This window comes from Balaenoptera physalus (genome assembly GCF_965194825.1).
Source record: "Balaenoptera physalus genome assembly, chromosome: 5".
Taxonomy (NCBI): domain Eukaryota; kingdom Metazoa; phylum Chordata; class Mammalia; order Artiodactyla; family Balaenopteridae; genus Balaenoptera; species Balaenoptera physalus.
In genome coordinates, this window is record NC_138884.1 from 60,759,006 (window position 1) to 60,780,209 (window position 21,204).

Below are 21,204 nucleotides of genomic sequence, written 5' to 3' on the forward strand. Positions count from 1 at the left end.
TGTTGCTCTAGAACTCTGAGGTCCATATTTGATTTGTGGAAGTTACATCATGCATGTTCATAAGTTATGTCCCAAAAGATTACAGCTACCAGTTTGAATCAGTTTTTCCTTTTAGAAAGTTTTACCTGAGGAACCAATGTCTTTTTAATTTTTTGGTTTTTGGCTACCTATATTATTTTACCAACAAGAATACTAAGTATTTCCACCAGTTCTTTTCAATCACCACTACCAATCTAGAGCCTTGGCACCTTTTTCAGTAGGTATAGCAAGCAAATGATTGCTATACCGATAGCCAGATATGTTTATTCACCTGGCTGTCAGAAGATACAGTGGATGTCATAGTTCAGCATCTTTTCTTCCAGGGAAACTGAATCCCAGTTCTCTACTGGCCAGGTAGCTTTGTGAATATGTGAATTTCTATCTTAACCTTTATCAGTCTTGAAGATGGTAGGCCCCAACAAAGACATATATTTTAGTTGGATTTTAATTTCCTGGTACTTCTCAGTGGTTTGAGTACTCTTTGTGTGTATGTGTGTGTGTTTAAAAGGCACAGACTATTAAATGTAGAAAAATCTTGACTTAGAGGTTTAAGTTTTCCCTACATCTTAATAATTTAGCATTATTTTTCTGTTCTTATGATAAGTTTTTACATCTTTATGACCAGATGAGGTATCTATCTACACATAGCCTTAGATTTTACTTTAATTGTACCACTTAGATATCACAAACCTGCATCCCTCTATTGTCTAATTTTAACCATGTGATATTTTTAAAATTCTGAAATTAATTTCCCAAAGATTACTCTATGCACATAAAATACATACATTTTATATTTATGATAAAGAAGGTGGATTTGTTTTTAACTCCTTAACGGTGCATTTTCACCTTCTATGGATATAATAACTTGGTGCATAACTGTTGGCACTAAACCTCCCAACAGTAACTCTGTAATGAGGATGCCATTCATGTGCACTTCTGAGGGGGTTTCTTTTTCACACAGCTGCTTCTAAACAAAAGTCCAGCAGCCATTTGCCAGCAAACAGCCAGGATGTACAGGGTTACATCACCAATCAGTCTCCAGAGAGCATTGTAGAAGAGGCTCAGGGAAAGTTAACAGAACTGGAACAGAGGATAAAAGAAGCCATAGAAAAGAATGCACAGCTGCAGTCCTTGGAACTGGCTCATGCTGACCAACTTACCAAGGAGAAGATCGAGGAGCTGAACAAAACAAGGGAGGAACAAATTCAGAAGAAACAAAAGATTTTGGAGGAACTACAGAAAGTAGAACGAGAATTACAACTGAAAACTCAGCAGCAGCTAAAAAAGCAGTATCTAGAGGTTAAAGCTCAAAGAATTCAACTTCAGCAGCAGCAGCAACAGTCTTGCCAACATCTGGGACTGCTAACTCCTGTTGGGGTTGGAGAACAGCTTTCCGAGGGAGACTATGCACGGTTACAGCAAGTGGATCCCGTTTTGCTTAAAGATGAACCCCAGCAAACTGCTGCTCAGATGGGTTTTGCACCAGTCCAGCCTCTGGCCATGCCTCAAGCTTTGCCTCTGGCGGCAGGTCCCTTGCCTCCAGGGTCCATCGCAAATCTTACAGAACTGCAAGGAGTGATAGTTGGACAGCCAGTACTGGGCCAAGCACAGTTGGCAGGGCTGGGGCAAGGAATTCTGACAGAAACACAACAAGGGTTAATGGTAGCCAGCCCTGCTCAGACCCTCAATGACACGCTGGATGACATCATGGCAGGTGGGTTATATTGTTATGAGCAGGTATCAAATATGATTTGCTTAAGGCGAGTAAGAGTGTGCCAGAATTTTTTGCCGTTACCCAACTTGAGAACTATTTCTGGACTCTTGAACCATGTATATCTTTAGAAATATTAGTTCAATCTCAGACGTTCTCAGATGGATACAGGTCAAATTAAAGATTAGCTCATTCAATGCAAGTGGCTGAAACTTTCTGACTTAGGTGGGTAGGCTGGGAATCTAGGGTTTTCAGTAGTCAGGTTGATGTTTGATTTTTTGTTTTGTTTTGTTTTTGTTTTTTTCCCTTTAAGTTCAGAATACTGATAGAATTTTGGCTTTTTTGCTTCTGTATTCACACCAATAAACCGGGAAATTGATAGAAGTTGAAGTGCAAAACTAGTAGGATATATCAGAAGGCTTATTTGTGAACAGAAATACTTTATATTGTAATGGATCAGACTTCAAACCTGATGGATATTTAAAAAAAACAAAAAACGTAAATACTTTTACAACAATAATAAAGTACCAAACCAAATAAGGTTTGATTATACTGTATGTCAGTGATTTATCCCCTGTGAATGTTAATGTGTAGTTTCTTTCTAATTGTATTATGAGAAGGTGTGGTCCCCTGATAGTATCATAAATGATATATCTTTAAATGGGTAGGCAGAGAAATTTTTTTCCATTTTAATTAGTTTCATTGGCAAAAAGAAATATTTTAGGGGTTGTTTTGATGGTTCTAGTTTTGGGAACTTAGTTTTTGTGAGTTCCGTAACAAAGTAGTAGAATGAGATTTTACAGGATTATAAGCCATAAGAATACTGTACTGAAAAGAATAATTTTCTTCATTTAAAAAAAAAGTAAAGAAAAAAAAAACCAGAAAAAGAAGGAACAGGGGAAAACAAAGGGAGTAAATAGGTGAATTTTGATAATTTTCATCTGCTCTCTTCCCCCCTTTTAATTCTTTGGTCTATACTTAAAGGTTGATTGAATTTTCTCTTATTTTGAAACTATGTTTAAGTAGCATTATATATTATGATGAGATTATAATCTTTTAAAAGAATAAAAGAAAATGAAATTGTATAGTGTTGAGATATTTAGCTAACATTCAGAAACTAAGAAACCAGCTAATGAGACAGATTTTGTACTTAGAAATTGCTCTAAAGTTTCCCAGTCCTCTTTTAGTATCACCTCAACAATAGTATGTGGAATGAAAGTCTCTGCTAATCTTAGAGGGTACAGTAACTACATCGGAAAAAATGCTATTAATTGTTAGTAAGAACTATAAAGCTTCTTATATTAAGAAGTATACATTTTTTCTATAGATTTGAAAGTTACTACTAATCACCATTAGTGGGTTATAATAATTGGGAATGTAATTTTTAAAACAGTAGATATCTTATGAAAATTGAAGCACAGTAGCTCCAAATGCCAAATTTGATATTACTTTCATGGCCATTAATCTAGATCATAATGGTGTTCTTTATATTATGTCAATTGAACTACCAAAGAATGTGTAGAATTAAGTGTTATTTATTCAGTTAAAGGAAGAATGGACATTCCATACCAATGAATATTTAAAAAATTTTGATATGCTATCAGAATTTACCTGATGTTCTTGGGCATAGTTATCAATAATGATTTGCCAGTTGTATAATTTTTATGCTGATCAGAATTATCGGAGGTTTGTAAAGTAGTTTTTCTGTTGATTTGTTTACCAAACAAAAACAATTAAATTCTCCCTATGTGTTCCAGGTGTTTTCATATAAAATTATTTTTTAAAGCTTATAACTATTTAGGAAATATGACAGATACTTGTCATATTATAAAAATACTTTACCTGTTTATTCTCATTTATATGGGGAGAGGAGAGATGGCCAGAAGAAAGAACAGGATTAAAAACATCCAACTACCTCCCTGCAACCCTTTCCTGCATCATGCATGTGTACGTGCACAAACATATACATATACACTCACTTCCACAGCCTTTTAACTTCTTCTATGGTAGTACTTGTTATTTCAGTTGACTAATGACCATTTCCATTTCTTTCTTTGGGTTTTTTAATATCTTACAACTTCATTAGGCTCAGTCTTGCTTCTCTCCTTCAGCATAATCTCTGTTCTTTATTCCTTAGTCCCCATTTATTAGACTGCTTTTATAAGATTCAGTCTCTTTTTCTCTAGTACTTGGCTGGTCAGAATCTTCTATCTTCCTTGTTTTCTGTACTAGCCAAAGCAAAATCAGTTCCCTGTTTAACCAGTCTTAACAACTTGCCTTTGCTGTGCTGTCAAGTTCCCTCTTTCCTTACCGGATGTTAAAACTTCTTTGAGCATCTGGTTTTCCCTCTCTGAAATCTAACCCTAAAATGAAGTTCCACATGTAAAGATCTGGTCTGTACCATGGTTCCTTCAGGTACCTACATATTTACAATTGCTACTTTTAATTGTAGAGAATGGATGAGTGACAGGCAGCTATTTAGTTTTAGTAAACCAATTTCATAGGTACCCCAAGGGAATTAAATGAGGGAATTGATTTTTCCTATCTCCTTCTAGAAGAGGTGATAAGAACAACCAGTTTGACCAAAAATAAGAAAACTAATAATGTTCTTTAAAAGAACTTATTCAAATTGAAATGTAAACTATAATTTAGTCATTTAACAATAAAGCGTAGATTTTTTTGTTCAGTATCATGAAATAAAATTCAGTTTTTCGGACAGATTGGTGTTCATTCCGTTTAAGCTAATTTTGTGTTTAGCATTTTCATTTGTGAAAATCAGTCTAATCAGAGGAGAATATGGAACCCATTTTAAGAGCCACAGATTTTATATGGTTTTGAAATTTATATCTAGAATGTGTAAATTTGAATTGTCTTGCTCTTTTTCTTAACATACAAAACTATCAATGTGGAGTAACAATATCAAGATCATTAGATGATTAACATACTAGTGTTGAATACATGCCCTTTTCTATTGATCTGGATCCCTAAGGATTCAAATAGTGTTTTTTGTTTTGTTTTGTTTTGTTTTGTTTTGTTTCCTCCTTTGTTCTTCCTTTGGCTTTTAAGTGGACTTAAAAATGTATAATTATAGAATGTGTGTTGCTATAATGTATAGTGTATGTTTGTGCCTGAACTAAGGATTTCATGTAAAATAGATTTCTTAATTGACAATTGTGTTTATAATTGTTATGATAAGGTCTATTTCAGTTTTGTTCTTGGTAGGAGCATAACCTCTTTTGCCTGGTTTCAGATCCAGTTGTGAATCATGATTGTTTTCTGTCTGATGTAGTTGGTAACTACGTTGGTAACATACATCCACACTACTGTTGATCATTCAAAGATTAATGCCCAGACTCTAGTGCTATAGCATTTTTAATAAGGGGGAAAAAGGATTGATGTTCACATGTCAACTCCAGAAGTGAGTTGATGAGGGAATAAAGTACCCTCAACTGCTACCACCTTTGGAATTCTCCCATCTCAAGTACTGACCTAATTAGCCCCTTCTTAATTTGCTTATTTTGGTGAAAATAATATCATGGCACAATTATACTTAGAAGAACTAACAGTAATCTATATTTGAAGGCTGATTGCATGCATTTATTTCTACCCTAATGTTTTAATTTTGTCCTCCTAAGTCAGTGTGATTGCTAGATTGATTGGTGAGCATTTTATGCCCTTCAGAATAATTCTGTATGTGAGAAACTGTTTCTGTGTGAGGATCAAATTTTTATATATATATGCTGTCATACTGAGGGCCACCCCCTGTCTGCGGTTAATAAAAGAATAGGAAGTATTTTAAATATTCAATAGCGAATGTCCCCAAACGGTGATATTACTTTCATTAGTTCTAGAAAATAAGGTGTGAAATTGGCAGGTAAAAGACACATTTTCTCCTTCTGAACGTGACTATTTTAACTTTTATTCCTTTTCTGATTAAGAAGATATAATGGGTAACCATTTGCATATATATTTAATTTTAATTCATAAAAATATTTTTGTTTTCAGGGTTATTTTGAATTAAGGTTTTGTGATTACATACCGAAAGAGGGGAATTTGTTTTTCATATGGTTTATTGTTTAGCAAATGGGTTACTCTCAATATATATTTAAATTTTGGTCTGTTGTCCAGTGTCAGAAATAACCAGGAAAATCAGTTATTAGTGCTATGGCAGTCTACCTGTAGATATTTTGTTTTTAAAGATATTTAAATATTTTCTGACAACTATTTCTTGCTGTTACCTAACAATGTTTCATCCTCATTAAGTACAGTTATTTTGTTCAACAGCAGTCAGTGGAAGAGCATCTGCAATGTCAAACACTCCTACCCACAGTATTGCTGCTTCCATTTCCCAACCTCAGACTCCAACTCCAAGTCCTATCATCTCTCCTTCAGCCATGCTTCCTATCTACCCTGCCATTGATATTGATGCACAGGTAAGCTCCAAACTCAGGAGTGATAGTTTTTAACTGGAATTATATCATCATTAGAAACATTAATCAGTTATTTAAATCATCTTAGACTGCTTTGTCTCTGGGCAAAGACCTGAGCCACAGTTATAAATTAGAATCCACATTTAAAGAAATAAAATGCCAAATACAGATTATTACTGATAATTATTGTGAAGATCTGGTTTCTGATGTCATGAAGTAATCTTTTTTTCTTAAACTTCAGTTTCAAAAGGGATGTAAAAAGAAAGAACTTATTTAAGATTATGTATTTTCTTCTAAACTTAAATTCTAAGATGTGTTTTAAAATTCATATTGGATTCCATTTATATAGCATATATACTCAGTTGCATTTATATTGTCTTTGAAAATTCTGATCTTGCTGACTGAAATATGTAGTAAGTCTATGTGTCTGTTTCTATAACACTGTTAAGTTTAAAAAAAAAGTGTTTTAAAAGAATTCGTTTACCATGAAATGTCAGAGCAAAGTGAGGTTGGAAAAGAGAAGGTAGCTTGTGTTTTGTCCTGAAGAAATGCCAAGCAGCCTAGCTTAGAAGACTGCTGAATGATGTAAGGGTATATGGCTTTCTTCAGGACTGAGAAATGTTTGCAGTTTATTTAGTTTTGTGTTTTGATTAATGCCTGATGGAGAGACTAGTGTGAGGGTGGTGGTGTACATTATAAAACTTGCAGTTTTATAAATGATCACTTCTTTATAAGCATCAATTTTAGGGAGGGGGGATGGGGGGAGAGAGAGAGTGTGTGTGTGTGTTTGTATTATTGTATCCTTAAGGGCCTGTACTATTAAGCTATTGAAATAAAGCCTCCTTTTCATTAAGATGTTTCTTGGTAATACTATGAAAAAGGAATTTCATTTCTGTTCTTACTTGCTTCCCTTATTTTATATGAGCTAACTTTTTTTTGAGCACCTAAAATAGTTAGGGGCTTTTTTTAAGGAATAACTTTATTCAATCTTCAGAGTACACATATAAGGTAGCTACTCTTAAACACCCATTTTCCTGATGAAGAAACCTAGGCTAAGAGAGAGATTAAGCAGAGATTAATGTAAGCATTTGGCTTACAATCACTTCATTTAACTAAGAAATGGTGGGGCTGGGAGTCAAACTTAGGTTGGTTTGACTTCAAAGGCACCCTTCCAAATACCATACTATAGAGCTTCATTTTTAGTCTCATAAAAAAAATTAGACATTCATTTGGTGAACCACAATAGTTTACATTTCATATTGATAGCATTATAGAATTGGATTGAACTTCTTATTGAATTTGCATTATTTTCCTCTAATCTGTTTTGCTCTGAGTCTGTTAATGTTTTAACCAGAAGTATATTTTCTAATTTTGTGGGATCAAGAATTGATCCATAAGCAAAAGTAAAACTTCACCAAAATATAAAGGGTTTCTTTCTTTCTTTTTTTTTTTTTTTTTTTTAGTGCTTTAAAATAAAACAGCCACAGGGACTTCCCTGGTGGTCCAGTGGTTAAGACTCTGCACTTTCACTGCAGTGGGGCAGGTTCGATCCCTGGTTGGGAAACTAAGATCCCGCGTGCTGCACGGTGCAGCCAAAATTAAATCAATCAATCAATCAATCAGCTACAGAAAAGGTTCCATCAAGTATGATCATGATTTTATTGAATTTGAGATTATCGTGATAATGAAATTTTACCTGACTATACCACTCCACCAACCATAAATTAATTTCTGAGAAGTTACATATAAATACTTTTAAAAAGTAAATTTGAAAAAATGATGTACATTTTAAATGTAGTAGACATACTTATGTAAAAAGATTTGACTGTGGCTCCTTAAAAATCTGCTTCTTTATCCGGTCTTTACATTGAGGCTTTTCAGTTGGGTTAGCCTAATATGAGTTACAATACTTTTCATGGAGTTTACCATAATTGCATAGTTAGAAATTAGAAATTTCCTGTTTTGGAACACATAATACAAAATAATTATTTGGAAATAATTGTTCACCATTTTTTCTTTAACCTTTAGTGTTAGTTTTTTTAACTTACTAGTTTTTATGATACCAAGAAGGTACTTAAAGTGATAAATACAAAGATTCTTTTATGCTTAATTCACCTGAAGTTTTTTCTAGATTCTCAATACAAATTCCATGAGATTTTACGTAATGGATATTTTGGTTTATGTGTGACAATACTGTGCCATTACAGACAGGTGATATGATGAAAAAGTTAATACTAATATTCTTCCTCTATTTTGTAAGATTAAAAATCCTCTAATAATTGGATCTTTCATTTGTTTAATTAACAAAACTTAACATGTACATTCTTAACTCTTTACAGATACTTACTTCTTTAAATTAATCTCTGTAACTATCCCATGAAGTAGGTAGTTACTATTACCATTTTACAGGTAAGGAAAGAGGCCTTGCCTAACAGCCAATTTTTAGCGGAGCCAGCTTTCAAACAAACGAAAAAAAGACTCTGGGTCTAAAATCTAGAAAATGGGTCTGCCTAAATAGCAGAGGGTCATGTGTGTTTAATCTTTACATCTGTTTAGCATATTTCCTTGGCCATACGGCATATTTACCGCAAATCTTCACTTAAGGAAGAACAAAAGAATTGTGATTTTTTTAATGCCTCAGTGTGTAAGTCTCTTTTTTATAATGCTAATGATTCTTGAAAAATGATCCTTTAGTTGATCATTATAGTAGGGAACTAATATTTTAAACAAGGATTAGCTGGAATCATATGTGTAATTTCTGGTCCTTAAAGAATGCTAACGGTAAGAGTTTGCATTCTTTATAACATTCCTCAAATCTTATGTTCTATAACTAGGAATCACCCTTGGTTTGTGTGCCACAGGCTCTCCCCCTCTCATGTAATGGTTTTATTGAATTAAGTTTGTCTGGATACTATCAAAACTTTTAAGATTAATACTACAAACTGTGCTGTTACCAAAATTTATTTTAGGAAACATCAATAAATGATAGTTTGAAGTAATTATTTGGGACTGTTTTACTATACATTCTGATAACATAGCTCTAATCTCTATTTTTATTTTGCTTGAGTGGTGTAATAAAACTTATACCTGGGTACTCTAGATATGGAAATTAGGAATCACATATAGATTTTTAAGAACTGTGGTTTTATATGAAACAATAAATCTGGTTGAAGGTTAGAGTTGAATCCCCTGAATTAATTAAATATTTTCTGTATTTTATAGTGTGAACTTTTTGTTAACTCTACTAGCCACAAAAAGTGAGAAAGAATTAGTTGTTCTGTTCATAGGTTCTAAAACCTGTGTTCTGGCATGAACTGAACTTGTGTTCCAGTTCTGAACTGCTTGACATTTTATTCTCAAATTTCTAAAGGCTTTCCTTGAACTTGGAGTAGCTTATTCTAGCACATCTCAAAAATGAGAAAAATAAATACCTCCTCACGTAATTTTGCCTTTTTTTCCTGTTTTTAATAATTAACATGTATCCATTATCTTTTTTTTTTTTTTTTAAAGATAGTAGTCGTCTTTTCTTTTTTAAATTTATTTATTTATCTATTTATTTTTGGCTGTGTTGGGTCTTTGTTTCTGTGCGAGGGCTTTCTCTAGTTGCGGCAAGCGGGGGCCACTCTTCATCGCGGTGCGCGGGCCTCTCACTGTCGTGGCCTCTCTTGTTGCGGAGCACAGGCTCCAGACGTGCAGGCTCAGTAGTTGTGGCTCATGGGCCCAGTTGCTCCGCAGCATGTGGGATCTTCCCAGACCAGGGCTCGAACCCGGGTCCCCTGCATTGGCAGGTGGATTCTCAACCACTGCGCCATCAGGGAAGCCCTCCATTATCTTTTAAAGAAGGTAGATGTTAAATTTAACCTACATATCAAGACTGAAATTGTAGAGTATGTAAAATTATGTTTTACCTTTAATGGTATAAATATCATTGGTATTTCTCTTCTTCTGTTTTTGCAACGTGGAAAACAGTTTCACCACGATTTAATGAGAAATTAAGGAGACCAGGAAAAAACTCACTTAACTCATAATAGTAATATGAAATACTCTGCCATTAAAGCATTCTACTTTAAAATGCATGCATTCTACTTGTTTATATGAAGTGTTTTAAATAGGTTATTTACTATCTTACTGATTTTTCTCATTTATTGAATGCCCTAAAGTGCCATCCTTTTTAGTCTTATATATGACCCCTAACATGGTTAGAGGATGAGATATTTGGGACTACGGAGGTCTAAAAATATTCAGCCCTTTAAATCCTAATAGTTTTCAAAGTAATTTATTTAATTACTTCAAATGAAATTAATAGCTATACTTCCTTTTTTATAGTGAAGATATGTTTTTTTCACTTATATTCTAGCTCATTAAAAGTTGCCTTTTCCTTTAATATTGCATTTGTCTTATGATTCTTGCTTGTTTTTTTTATCTTGTAAAATTGAATAGTCATACTGGTAATTTACAGAATATTAATTTACATTGAATATAATTTTATCATTTTTTATAAGCCTGAATCATCATAACATGTTATGATACAGAATGATATACTTTATGATATTGTGAGCTAAATGGAAATTTTCTTTAGAATATAAACCTGGAAAGCTCTTAACAAAGCTCTGGGCATCTTTTTCCTTTCCAGGTTTCTCTTAGATATATGACCAAGAATGTGACTTGGTAACCAGTATAATAACATAACTTTAGTGTTACTTTGCCTTCTAGAAAGTCATCACCTACATTTCATTTCCTTGATTAGAAATATTCAAAACACCTGTTTTCTTTAATTCAAAACTACCTGTATCTTATCAGTAGTTAATTTTAACCCAGACTCCTACTTCAGTTAAATTGTTTCTTGATATATTGCAAATCAGGATATTTCTTACCATTTTGGGAATGTGTAGTATGTATTTGGGGGGAGGGTGGTGAAAGTCTCACTTCAGAATCTTTAAATTCTTTCAGTATTGTTTTAAAAAGATTGTTGTAAAATATTAGTTGCTTTAATTTCACCTTAATGCAGAAATATAGTGAAGTTACCTTCTTTCAAGTTGCCCAGGGAATTTGGCTAACCTCCCCTCTTCTTCAGCTTTAAATATCTTTTCCTTCAACTCTCACATTGTTCCTATTTCTCTCTTAGTTTCAACCTAAATTTGCCCTGTACAAGTAACCTGTAAACTCCTAGTGAGCAGAGACTATATTTACTTAACTTTGTCAGCCCTAGAGTATCTAGCAGAGTACTTTGAATATAAAAGGTGCTTAATAAATGCCAATTGAATTGATGTTTTATAATGTGGAAAAAACCCAAATTTTACTGATCCTCTAAAATTTTCCATGCTTACCTTTTACAAGTTTTGTTTGTCTCTTCATTCTCTATTACGATTGGCACCAGTTTCCTAAATTACTCTTTAACCCCTAGAAGGCTTCTAGAAACCTCATGAACTTCATCATAAGGTTGACTCTTCATCATAAAGATTACTCTTCTACTGATTGTCTATACGCTAACATAGAGAGCACATAATACAGATAGACTTAGCATTCTGTTCACCTCAGTCAGCTGTGCCTTAGGGCTGCTCTTTGATGTAAGAGGGTAAACAGCATTTTGTTATCCATGATCCTCTTGGTTTTTTTTTACAGCAGTCTTTACCAGTTGTTAGCATGTGTGACCATCGGAAGGTTATTTCTCTGACCTTTGTCTCCTTTTCTCTGAAATCAGACGTAATAATTCCTTCCTTATAAACCTGAAATAAATATAATATTATATAACACAGTAAATATATATTTTATATATGTAATCCTTTGTTTTATTAGTGATAGTGTTTTATTCTATGACCCTTACAGCTACTGTCATTCATTCAACTTAACTCTCATTTATTGTTTCCTAGGCAAGACATCACTAATAGATAGAGAATGCAAACATAAATAAGACATGTTCATTACCTTCCAGGAATTTATAGTCCCCTGAGGGTGATAGACACATAAGTAATATTAACATAAGGAAGATTGGTGATAAATGCTGTAATAGAGGTGAATATGTAAAAGCGGGAAGATGGCTTAGACAGAGCTATGCAATAAAAAAATAATGCAAGACATATAATTTTATGTTTTCTGGTAGCCACATTAAAAAAAGCAAAAAGAGGGACCTCCCTGGTGGCCCAGTGGTTAAGAATCCGCCTGCCAATGCAGGAGACACAGGTTCGACCCCTGGTCCAGGAAGATCCCACATGCCGCGGATCATTGAAGCCCGTGTGCCACAACAACTGAGCCTGTGCTCTAGAGCCTGCGAGTCACAACTACTGAGCCGATGCACCACAACTGCTGAAGCCCGCGTGCCCAGAGCCCATGCTCTGCAACAAGAGAAGCCACTGCAATGAGAAGCCCGCGCACAGCAACGAAGAGTAGCCCTTGCTCACCGCAACTAGAGAAATCCTGCGCACAGCAATGAAGACCCAACGCAGCCATAATAAATAAATAAATTTATTTTAATAAAAAGCAAAAAGAAATAGGAATTAATTTAAAGAATATTTTATTTAACCTAATATATCCGTAATATTGTTTAAACATGTAATCAAAACTAAAAAGTTACTAAGGTGTTTTTCATTTTTATTTCATACTAAAAGTCTTCAAAATTCAGTGTGTATGTTACACTTACAGGTTAGAGTGGTCAGATCATCCTGGTTTTCCCAGGACTTTCCTGACTCCAGCACCAAAAGTCTCTCATCCCAGTAATCCCTTCCATCCTGGGCAAATCCAGATGGTTTGCCACCCTATTTAAAATATATCTCAACTTGGACTTCATTGGAAATACTTGTTTTGCATTTAGATTTGATTAAATGTATGGCTAAAAAGTAGATTTCATTACTCAATTTGCTCCAGACATACAGGAAAGGTTTCCAATAACCAAATCGAGTATCACATTTTAAATTTAAATTAATTAAAAGTAAATAAAATTTAAAATTTAGTTCCTCAGTCACACTAGCCATATTTCAAGTACTAATAGCCACATGTAGTAGTAGTTACCTTTTTTGTATAGCACAAGCTTAGAGTACTAAAAGCATGAGGACTTAGTTCACTAAATAAGTATTTAAACTATGATAGAGTGTGACCACTGGTTAAATCTATTATTGGTCACTATCACTGGCATAAGTCAGAAGTAAACTGTATATAAACAGTGTCATGTCTCAATTATAATTGTGTTTGTCTTTCAAAATACATTGTATATTATATTTTTTTGTTCCTTTAAATTTTTAGGGGCTTTGTTCCTCGAATGCAGTTAAGTTACTTGGAAATAATTTTTTCATTTCAAGACTTGTTTTTCAGCTTTGTTAGATGGGTCCAGAGTAGCTAAGTTGGCCTAATGGCTGAGGATTTTTCTTGATATTCTGTGTGTTTTGAGGGTCTTTCTGCTCTGGCTTTGGGAACCAAACTATTCCCAGTTCTGTGTAAGCTCTAGGTGTTGTTCAGTCCCTTCTGGTAGTCTTTCCCTGGCCTCCAGTAATTTTTCTTATGCACGTGTGTTGATCAGAACTCAGCTGAAGACTCAAGGGGAGCCCTCTGCAGATCTCTGGAGTACTCTCTGTATGTAGTGCCTTCCTCTCCAGTAGTCTACCCCATGAATTCTAGCCACCTTCACTTCTCCAAACTCTCTTTTCAACTCAGGGAGAATGCCAGGCTCTGTTTGGGTACCCTCTTCCTGCACTTTAGCCTGGAAACTCTCCAGGCAATACAATAAGTTAATCATTTCTGTCCTCAGTGATCACTGTCATGTGTTGCCTGTCTAACTAACATCATTTCAAATAGTTTGTCTTTTTTTGTCATTTGGGATAGGAAGATAAATCTTGTCTATGCTACTCCATTTATAGGTAGAAGGGAAAGTGAGTCCACAGTAGTATTTCTTAAAGCATGTAGTTGAAAATAGCATATGTTGAAAATCATACTTTTTTTTCTTCTTGCTTGCTTTAAGAATTGCCCATAAAGTTCAAATATTATTTGTAGTCTTTAAAAAAATCACAAGTTGACCATTAGTGGAAAAAAAAAAAGAAACTTACTCTCCAAATGTTTGATATAGTAGAATGGTATATGTGTGTGTGTGTGTGTGTTTGTGTGTGTGTGTGTGTGTATTTGGTATATGTACATATTATGTAATTGATGTTAACATTTTTAATTGTCTAATGAGCTAATCAACAATTTTTTACAGACTGAGAGTAATCATGACACGGCGCTAACTCTTGCCTGTGCTGGTGGTCATGAGGAACTGGTACAGACATTGCTAGAGAGAGGAGCTAGTATTGAGCACAGAGACAAGAAAGGTAAGGCCTACTTTTGTTAACTTTTCTTGTGAATTATTTGTGTTCTGTGACGAAATACTACTTGTAGCCCTGTTTTGATGGAAAACAGCACTGTTTCTTTGCTTAGCTAAGAAGATCTTTATTTTACTCCAGGTTTTACTCCGCTCATCTTGGCTGCTACAGCTGGTCATGTTGGTGTTGTGGAAATATTGCTGGACAATGGTGCAGACATTGAAGCCCAGTCAGAAAGAACCAAGGACACACCACTATCTTTGGCTTGTTCTGGGGGAAGACAGGAGGTATTATTGGCCCCAAGTGTAATTTTTTTTCTCTCTCTGTTTAACAGATGTGCACTTCAATTTATATGATTTTGTGGTAACAGTGGACAGACATTAAGATTTATCACAGTAACTGAAACTATAATCTTTTAGCAAAAGGATAAGAATTAGTGTTAGCATAAGCTGTCTTGCCAGAAAAATCATACATTGTTTATTATCCTACTCATCTAAAAGTACGAACTGCCATAGGAATCCCTCTATATTGCATTCAGGCTAAGAGAATGATTAAGACATCCCAAATCAAATCAGCAAGTTCCTGTTAAGTGGGGCCTATATTCACTCATCTTTCTCTGTCCCAGAGTACTTAGTGTGAAAGGTACTTAAGCTCAGCCTCTGTTGCTCTCTATGTATAAGATTAGTAGGGAATTAAGAGTGTTCAATTTTTAGTTGTCCTGAGTACTTTTGTCTTTTAATTGTTCCCCAGCCCTTCTCAACTCTAGAGGAAAGGTTCTCGGTTATATTATATGACCTTTTAGTTTCTTTAGGTAGAACAGCTGGTGTGCTTAGGTGTAGGCCCAAGAGGTCATAGCTTTGCTCCATTGTGTGTCTTCTTCAGACATTTAATAATCAGTTGGATAACCTCATTCTTCTGGCATTTAATAATTAGTTGGATAACCTCATTTTAAATCAGTTTTTTAAATCCAGTTCTATTCACCAGTCGTGCTGTCTCTATGGATTGGTAACTTCTCAATTAGGGGGTTGTTGAATCTTATATTTAGGAAGCACTCTAGGTCATTCCAGGTGAGTTTCCTACTCTCAGCTTAAAAATCTTTTTCTTTTTTATTTCACCATTCTAATTATTTTCTGTATTCCACAGTGGAGGTGATTCTGTGAGTCAGAAATGTAGATGTTCTGTTTTTGGTATATAATGAAAGTAAAATTTTGACTTAACTGAAATTTTCAATCACTGTGTGGTTTGAAATAATACTTGTCTCATAACATTTTTCAATATTGAATCAAAAAGAAATCAGTTGATTTTCTTCCTTTCAAAGCAATGTTAAAGCCTACTGTAATCTTTATGTATTCTTACTAAAATGTAACAGATGAGGTTATAATAATTATAGAAGTCTTTTAGGGTAATAATTTTGCCTATAACACTCTTGCTTTTATTTGGTGTCATTAGAACAGTAAAGTATTTTGAAGTAATTAATAAAATATTAGGAAGTCATTTTACTATAAAATCACAAAATAATTCTTTTATATTGAATGTTTATTACTTTTGGGGAATAGACCATTCCCTCTGAGAGATAACTAGGGTCAGTTATCTTTGTATAAAGGAATTAAGAAAACTTTAGAAATTTGATTAGGGTTTTCCCCTTTATTGCTTAAGGGACTCTTTGTAAAATAAAATAGCCTAATGCCAATTTGGGGGCTTGTTTTTATGATCTTGTTACATAAGCCAGTTAGTCTTACTGGCTCTAAAAGCAAAAATGTGATAGAAAGTCATCTAAGATTAGTCATAGCTTCAGAGGAAGATAAGAATCATATCGCTTATACATGGAATCTTAAAAAAAAAAAATACGAATGAACTTATATACAAAACAGAAATAGACCCACAGACACAGAAAACAAACTTATGGTTACCAAAGGGGAAAGGAGTGGGGGAGGGATAAATTAGGAGGTTGGGATTAACATATACACACTGCTGTGTATGGAATAGATGACCAACAAGGACCTACTGTATAGCACAGGGAACTAGACTCTATTTTATAGTAACCTCTAAGGAAAAAGAATCTGAAAAAAAAAAAGTATGTATATGTATGTATAATTGAATCACTTTGCTGTACACCTGAAACTAACACAACTTTGTAAATCAACTGTACTTCAAAAAAAAATTTTTTTTAATGAAATTTAAAAAAGAAAATGCTTATGAATGTAAACTTTAAAAAACCCAAAAAACAAAAAAAAAATAAAATTGGTCATAGCTTTATTCAAACGAGTAAAGTTTTAGCTGGTAGTAAGGCAAAGCACTGTTCATTAACATTTATTTGTTTCCCAGTTAGATATATTTTTAACAGTAAGAGCAAGGATAAGTGCTGTGATCTTGAACAATCCTTAACTTCCTTATGCCTCATTTGTAAAATGAAGATGAAGATGCTAGTACCTGTGTCAAAGAGTTGTTTCGTGCATTAAATGGCATAATGGACAAAAGATCTATGAATGGCACTTAAATAAATGCTAAATATTCTTAGCTATCAGGGAATGCAAATTAAGACCCCAGTGAGATACCACCAGCCACATCCACTAGAATGGCTAAAATTATAAAGGTTGACAATACCAAGTTTTGCTGAGGATGTGGAGCAACCAGAACTCCTTGTTGATGAGAGTGTAAATAGTACAACCACTTTAGGAACAGGTTTGGCAATTTCTTTTTTTTTTTTTTTTTTTTTTTTATAATATGCCTTTTTTTGTGTGTTTTGTTTTTAATTTATTTTTTATTTATTTGTTTATGGCTGTGTTGGGTCTTCGTTTCTGTGCGAGGGCTTTCTCTAGTTGGCGGCAAGTGGGGGCCACGCTTCATTGCGGTGCTCGGGCCTTTCACTGTCGCGGCCTCTCTTGTTGCGGAGCACAGGTTCCAGACGCACAGGCTCAGTAATTGTGGCTCACGGGCCTAGTTGCTCCGCGGCATGTGAGATCTTCCCAGACCAGGGCTCGAACCCGTGTCCCCTGCATTGGCAAGCAGATTCTCAACCACTGTGCCACCAGGGAAGCCCCAGGCAATTTCTTAACTAAACATGCACCCAGAAATTCTGCTACTAGGTGGAGCCCATGAGCAATGAAAATATATTTCCACAAGAAATGTTCATAGCAACTTTATTCAGAATTGCCCAAAACTAGAAACAGTAGAGATGTTTATCAATAGAATAAAGCAGCATATTCACATAATGGAATGCTACGCAGTACACACAGATGACTCTCAAACACTGTGTGATTGATTTATATGAAGATCTATGGTAAATGAAACTAATCTTTGGGTAGGATTGACTGAGAAAGAACATGAGTAAATAACAAATTTAAATTAGGTTTATGCATTTGTCGATACTCAGTGAATATACACTTAAGTTTTGTGCATTTATTGAAAGTTACAAATTTCACCTAAAAAAAAACCTAAAAAGCTTAAAAACAAATAAGAGTTTAGTTCATGGTACACATGCTGATGTGTTTAAGGGAAATTGCAGGTGTCTGCAATTTACTTAGAAATGAAATGCATCAAAAAATGATGGACAGACGAATAAATGTGATAAAGTAAGTAGAGGAGAATGTTAATGGTAGAATCTAGGTGATGATCGTATGTAAATTTTTTTCAACTTTTCTGTGTGCTTAAAAATTTTTATGGTAAAATGTTGGGGGAAGATAAGTGTTAGCTTTATTCCAAAAATGTTTTTAACATTTAGTTTTTGATTTTAAGTTTAAAAAATATTTTAAGGACATTTACATGTATAAATGAAAAAATCTTATTCTATTTTACCACTATGTGGTAGAATAATACAGAAATACTAATTTCCAAAACAGCATTGCACAGGAACACATGAGGTCAAGATCTTTCAATGAAAACACTGTGCCATTTCAGCAGAATCCAAAATGGATTTTACTTGAGAAACTATCCCTTTATTGGCCTCTAAGACCTTTTGCTTTCATTTGAGACTGATTTTGTACAAAGGATGACTGACTTTCCCCTTCTTTTGTTATACAATAAAGCAGAAAAAAAGAGAAATCAGAAATATACACCTTGCAAGTTGTCTCACCATAAGAAGAAAACACATTTTTCCTTTTCTTTTTCTAGGTGGTGGAGCTATTGTTAGCTCGAGGGGCAAATAAAGAGCACAGGAATGTTTCTGATTACACACCTCTAAGCCTGGCTGCTTCTGGTGGCTATGTGAACATTATCAAAATATTACTAAATGCAGGAGCTGAGATTAATTCTAGGCAAGTTTTATTCTCTCTCTCCAAGTCCCTTAACAGTGTTATGTTAAAGATATTTGTAGAACACTTTTTTTAATGCCATATTTAGGAAATGCCTTCATTACAAATTTAGAATTCAAATTTAAGTGTTTAAAACTGTTGACATAGAACTTGAAAAAATTATCAATTACTTTATTTCTTATGCTAAACATAAACACATCTGTCTTATGTTTTTATTAAGCAAGCAAGTATATACTTTAGAATGGAAAGTTCATTTTTAATAATGACTTAATAATTTATCACTTTTCAGCCCAAGTCATTATGTTGAATGAGATACAGAAAGTATTCTAGTTCTGGGTAGTAAAAGATTTGTAGTGTAGTCTTGGTCATATCTCAAGGATTTAGTAGGGCTGAGAAGAATGATTATTTTAAATAATTCTGCAAAATAAAGAATCTTAAATCCTAAGATAGAATTCTGTATTATCATCTAGTTTTTCTGGGACATTTAAAAAATATATTTTTCCCTTTGTTCTCCCCATACTTCCACCCCCAGAACTGGTAGCAAATTGGGTATTTCTCCTCTGATGTTAGCAGCTATGAATGGGCACACAGCTGCCGTTAAGCTCCTGTTAGACATGGGCTCTGACATAAATGCTCAAATAGAAACCAATCGGAACACTGCCCTTACCTTAGCCTGCTTCCAAGGAAGAACTGAAGTGGTTAGTCTTCTGCTTGATAGAAAAGCAAATGTGGAACACAGAGCTAAGGTAAGAAAAAGTCTGAGATTTACCCATGGATTTATTGCTTTGACATTTAAGGTGTACATTAGCAATATGCTAATTATACTTCTAGTACTTTGTAGTAACATTTATCTCTTAGATATGTATTTAAACAGAAATCATTCTGTATGACTCAGTTAAGCATTAACTCTTGAAAATACCTCAGCAATAGATTTTTATAGGTAATAATGACATTGGGGTTATCAGCTGAAAACTATGTAGTATTATGAAAGAGAAGAGAGGGAGCATTTATTAAGTGCCAGTTATATGCCAAGTACATGTGTCTTAAAATTTTTACCAACAAATGGACATTAGGTAGAATCATCTGCTTTCAGTAGACCTCACTGTAACTGAGAGAGGTTAGCAGTGTCAGTGCTGAAATTTAGTCATGAATTTTGTAATAGCTATACCGTATTGCTCCCCCAGATCGTTGTTCTTTAACATTTTAGTACTTTCTGGTCTCTTACGTGTTGTTTTTTGTTTTTCACTAAACCTAGACTGGCCTCACACCGCTAATGGAAGCTGCCTCTGGTGGATATGCAGAGGTGGGCCGAGTTCTTTTGGATAAAGGTGCTGATGTTAATGCCCCTCCAGTGCCCTCCTCGAGAGATACAGCTTTAACCATAGCAGCAGATAAAGGGCATTATAAATTCTGTGAGCTTCTCATTGGCAGGTATGATGCTACCATATCCTTCATATATGAACATGGTGTTACTAGTGATTACTATTCTCTGTGCAAATTGAACTATTAAAAAATCAAATGTGATTACTTCTATAAACTGCAGTGTATTTTTTTTATGTTTTAAACCTACCTCTATTATTTTCCACCCATCCAGAGCTATGCTGCTTTGTTTAATATATTTCAGTACAATCTTGAAATACTTCTTTTCTTCCTTTTTTGTCTGTGTATATACTTTTAAAGTACTATAATAAGCTATTTGAACATCCAGCTATTGTCATCCATATTCACATCTCCCACACAGTTTTGCAAAGATATCACCTTAAGTCTTGTAAGTCTGGCAATAATCTAAGGCTTCATTGTTGATTTTCTTGTTCTTTATGGTAATTAGGGCTTTTAAGAGACAGTTATGGAACTGTTCAAGATATAAGATAGAGTCCAGGATATTTTTTGTTTTCAGTCACTTAGGAGTTACTTGCCAGTCTTTCAAAGTTGCTTGTATGCTGAATTGGATTTCCTACTTTAACAGTCTGAAAGACTTTTGCATGGTGTCCTAACAGTAGTAATTAGTAGTAGCTACTATCAACTAGTTATTTACCATGAGTCTTATCTACCATGATGCCCACTGAGTGCTAAACCTTCATGTTGTTTTAAGATTCATTCTTTTATGAAGCCACATAATATAAATACATGAATACAAATAGTCTGAAAGATATAATCGCCTCATAGGATACTGTTTATGCTCTAGGATACTGTTTAATATATTATGATATTAACAGGATGTACCATTATTTTTCACTAAAGAAAATTTTACATTTTCTCAGGATTTGAAGCTCAGAATTATGCACAAAGAGTCATTATTTTTAAAATAAGAAAGCAATTATTGATGTATCGTTAGTTTTGATTCAGTGGCTTTTAATTTGATGACTGGAAATTCTTTGTAATGTAATTCTGAGAGAGAAATATATTTTAGTCCTATATATTTTAAACAATTTTTTCCTTTACAAAATATTTTCACAAAATTCTTAGTTGATTTTTATTATTATCTGTGT

General features: G+C 34.0%; 1 protein-coding gene and 1 long non-coding RNA gene across 16 annotated transcripts in view; one reads left to right on the forward strand and one right to left on the reverse strand.

Moving 5' to 3' along the window:
* The window catches only part of LOC309661903, a 1,098,809-nt gene that overhangs the window by 128,819 nt on the left and 948,786 nt on the right, over nucleotides 1–21,204 (reverse strand). The window lies entirely within an intron of this gene.
* ANKRD17 (ankyrin repeat domain 17) overlaps nucleotides 1–21,204 on the forward strand; it is a 169,412-nt gene that overhangs the window by 106,189 nt on the left and 42,019 nt on the right. For 8 of the 15 annotated variants that reach the window (XM_082463682.1, XM_082463694.1, XM_082463692.1 and 5 more), the window contains 7 exons: nucleotides 1,001–1,753; nucleotides 6,035–6,183; nucleotides 14,363–14,474; nucleotides 14,607–14,752; nucleotides 18,576–18,718; nucleotides 19,248–19,461; nucleotides 19,971–20,146. In XM_082463682.1, coding sequence (XP_082319808.1) covers nucleotides 1,001–1,753; nucleotides 6,035–6,183; nucleotides 14,363–14,474; nucleotides 14,607–14,752; nucleotides 18,576–18,718; nucleotides 19,248–19,461; nucleotides 19,971–20,146 — 1,693 coding nt within the window. The remainder of the gene's footprint in view (nucleotides 1–1,000; nucleotides 1,754–6,034; nucleotides 6,184–14,362; nucleotides 14,475–14,606; nucleotides 14,753–18,575; nucleotides 18,719–19,247; nucleotides 19,462–19,970; nucleotides 20,147–21,204) is intronic. The other 7 variants (XM_082463684.1, XM_082463686.1, XM_082463687.1 and 4 more) reach the window with 3 other exon arrangements.